The sequence below is a fragment of the Rhinopithecus bieti genome, unplaced genomic scaffold, assembly GCF_001698545.2.
Source record: "Rhinopithecus bieti isolate Rb0 unplaced genomic scaffold, ASM169854v2 scaffold_2915, whole genome shotgun sequence".
Lineage (NCBI taxonomy): Eukaryota > Metazoa > Chordata > Mammalia > Primates > Cercopithecidae > Rhinopithecus > Rhinopithecus bieti.
This window is the reverse complement of record NW_016803881.1, coordinates 567,375-570,539: the sequence shown is the minus strand read 5'-3', so window position 1 is coordinate 570,539 and position 3,165 is coordinate 567,375. Positions and strand designations below refer to the sequence as shown.

At 48.8% G+C, this 3,165-nt stretch overlaps 1 protein-coding gene across 1 annotated transcript in view; it reads left to right on the top strand.

The window, feature by feature from the left end:
- Positions 1 to 2,834: 2,834 nt before the first annotated feature.
- LSM11 (LSM11, U7 small nuclear RNA associated) overlaps positions 2,835 to 3,165 on the top strand; it is a 13,993-nt gene continuing 13,662 nt past the window's right edge. Inside the window, exon 1 of the mRNA XM_017856666.1 lies at positions 2,835 to 3,119. Coding sequence (XP_017712155.1) covers positions 2,852 to 3,119 — 268 coding nt within the window. The 5' untranslated portion in view covers positions 2,835 to 2,851. The remainder of the gene's footprint in view (positions 3,120 to 3,165) is intronic.

The following is a 3,165-nucleotide window of genomic DNA, read 5'->3' as shown; positions in this document are numbered from 1 at the left end:
AAAAAAAAAAAAAAAAAAAAAAAAAAAGACATGTCTGGGCACGGTGACTCACACCTGTAATCCAAGAACTTTGGGAGGCTGAGGCGGGTAGATCACCACGTCCAACATGGCAAAACCCTGTCTGTACTAAAAATAGAAAAATTAGCCGGGCGTAGTGGCACGTGCCTGTAATACCAGCTACTCAGAAGGCTGGAGCAGGATAATTGCTTGAACCTGGTAGGTGGATTCTGCAGTGAGCTGAGATCATGCCACTGCACTCCAGCCTGGGTGACAGAGCAAAACTATCTTAAAAAAAAAAAAAGTAAGCGACAACCCATGTCCCAGTGCCTCGTCTTGCACTGCAGAATTTACATCTAAGAAGAAAATGTATTTTTGAAGGGGCGATTGCTGGCCTCATCCCTCACTAATTGACAACCCATCTGTTGATGCCATTTTTTCCCTTCCTGTTCTCACTCCACAGAAAGAGGAGATACGGTTCTTGTTTGGTAATTGCTAAAATCTCTTTGAGGAAAGAAATAAAGATGTCAACTCCTTTGGCTTGCTTTTTCATTTATTTTTCTTAGACAAATAGACTATATGAAATCTAACTTTTGTATATATCTTCGGGTAGCCCAGGATACACATATCCTCATCATACCAGTGGTTCACAAACTTCTGGATGCAAAAAAAAAAAAAAAATTACTTGGAATGCTTGTTTAAAATGCACATTTTGGCTCCTCCCAGCCCTCAGGAAGGTTTGAAGCTCAACAATCTGATTTTTTTTTTTTTTTTTTTTGATTTGGAGTCTCGCTCTGTCAGCTCACTGCAACCTTTGCCGCTCGGGTTCAAGTGATTCTCCTGCCTTAGCCTCCTGAGTAGCTGGGACTACAGGCACGCACCACCACCCCTGGCTAATTTTTGTATTTTCAGTAGAGACGGGGGTTTTCACCACATTGGCCAGGCTGGTCTCGAACTTCTGACCTTATGATCCACCTGCCTCAGCCTCCCAAAGTGCTGGGATTACAGGCATGAACCACTGCACCCAGCCAGTAATCTGATTTTTAGCCCCAAAGGCTTCTGATATGTATAGTTGTCAATATACAGCACCTTGGGCAGCAAGGCCATTGGTATACTGTGATAGGCTGGTTGGGAAGTAAGATAATGTAGCTCTTGATTGGCAATTTTAACTTAATGGTAAGTTGACAGCATTTTATATCAAAATACAGAAAAGTAGGCATTAGAGTACAAATTTTCAAGAAAACCACCTAGAGAAACGTGCTTTCTGTGGGTCTTAAATGACACTATAAAGGCTATCACTCAGTTTTGTTACATGATGTGGAGATGAGCACTCATTTGTTGAATTGCCAGCAGTTCTGCAGCTTCGAGTTTTTTATTTAGGCAGGGGGTTCTGAAGAAAGTGATAAGCTGGGTTCAAAACCTGTGCCATAAAGAAACCTGTACTGCTACTAATTAGAAGCCAGTGCTTGAGGTTTTTTTTTTCTTTTCTTTTTTTTTTTTTTTTTTTATAAAGGTTCTTGCTCTGTCACCCAGGCTGGAGTGCAGTGGCGCAATCTCGGCTCACTGCAACCTCTGCTCCTCCAGGTTTAAGCAACTCTCTCCCTCAGCCTCCGGAGTAGCCGGGATTACAGGCGCGTGCCACCATGCCCGGCTAATTTTTTGTATTTTTAGTAGAGACGGGGTATCACCATCTTGGCCAGGCTGGTCTTGAACTCCTGACCTCGTGATCCACCTGCCTCGGCCTCCCAAAGTGCTGGGATTACGGGCGTGAGCCACCGCGCCCGGCCTGCTTGATAGTTTTATCTTTGCAGTAGTATGCATTCATCCCAAGGTATATTTCACAGTTGTATATTAATTTTCATCTTGTTCTCTAAGGTACTCTCCAGTATTCTCTTGGAGACATCCTCTCTAAGTCTTAAGGAAACTGAAATGTACACAAAGCAACTAGTACAGAGAACACTAGTTGATGGCAGTTCGAGAATGTGGTGATGGGCAAGTGATGTGTGGCCTGTAGGTGAGTGGAAACATTTTGGCTCTGATGGATGAGAAGGTTGTATCTGGGCCTTCCGTGTAGACTGTCATTTTAAAATCAACCAAAAAATATTTTGCCGAACTGAGACTATAAAGTAGCAAGTGGTATGATCAGGTCTTGTGAATTTTCCATAGTTTCCTCCAAGAGCTGGATCCTCGTTTCTTCCAATTGCTTACCAATGCTTAGAAAGACAGTGATATAATGAATTTTCTTTGATACTAAGCACAAATTTGTTTATGCACAGGGTATAGGGAATGGAGGACAGACACCCAGTATTGGCCGACATGCATCTATTATGAGCTCTGTAGGCAGTATCTCCCTATCCTGAGGTCAGTTCTATAAGGTAGGTACTATTTATATCATATTTCAGATGAGAAAGACGCTAAATACTTTGAGCCCAGGTAGGCTATTCTTCCCACCCCATCAGTAGTACTCAGCATGGAAGCAAATTGAGACATTCATTGCCTTCCTCCAGACGTTTCCTGCCAGCTCAAGCTAGGATGCGATCCCGAGCTCATTCCCGGGGAACCCGGAGTATTAACAAACACCCTAAGTGGTAATGATATAGACTGGGAAACTGCATTGGAGCAGGTCAAGCAGCAGCCGACAGCGTTAACCTGTCAGCCGTGGGCGGAGGCGGTGCGAGGCGCGGGCTGGTCGGAGCCGCGCACCACGCCCCCCGGCCCGGGTGGAACGAGGACAGGTGCTGCCCTCCGGCGGCCGCGTCGGCGCAGTGCAACCCCGCGCCGCGGCTGCGCAGTGCCGCCCTCTGGCGGCTCCACTCCTTCTTCCCATGGGCCTCGGCTTGCGGGCCTTTCAAACATGGAGGAGCGGGAGCGGGGGGCGAGGTCGGCTCGCGCCGCGAGTCCCGCGCGCCCGCCCAGCCCGCGGCTGGATGTCAGCTCTGACAGCTTCGACCCGCTGCTGGCCCTGTACGCGCCCCGCCTGCCTCCCATCCCCTACCCCAATGCCCCCTGCTTCAACAACGTGGCGGAGTACGAGAGCTTCCTCAGGACCGGGGTCCGGGGCGGCGGGCGCGGGCGCGGGCGGGCTCGGGGCGCGGCCGCGGGCTCGGGGGTTCCCTCCGCACCCGGGCCCTCAGGCAGGACTCGCCGCCGCCCGGACGCGCCCGCCCC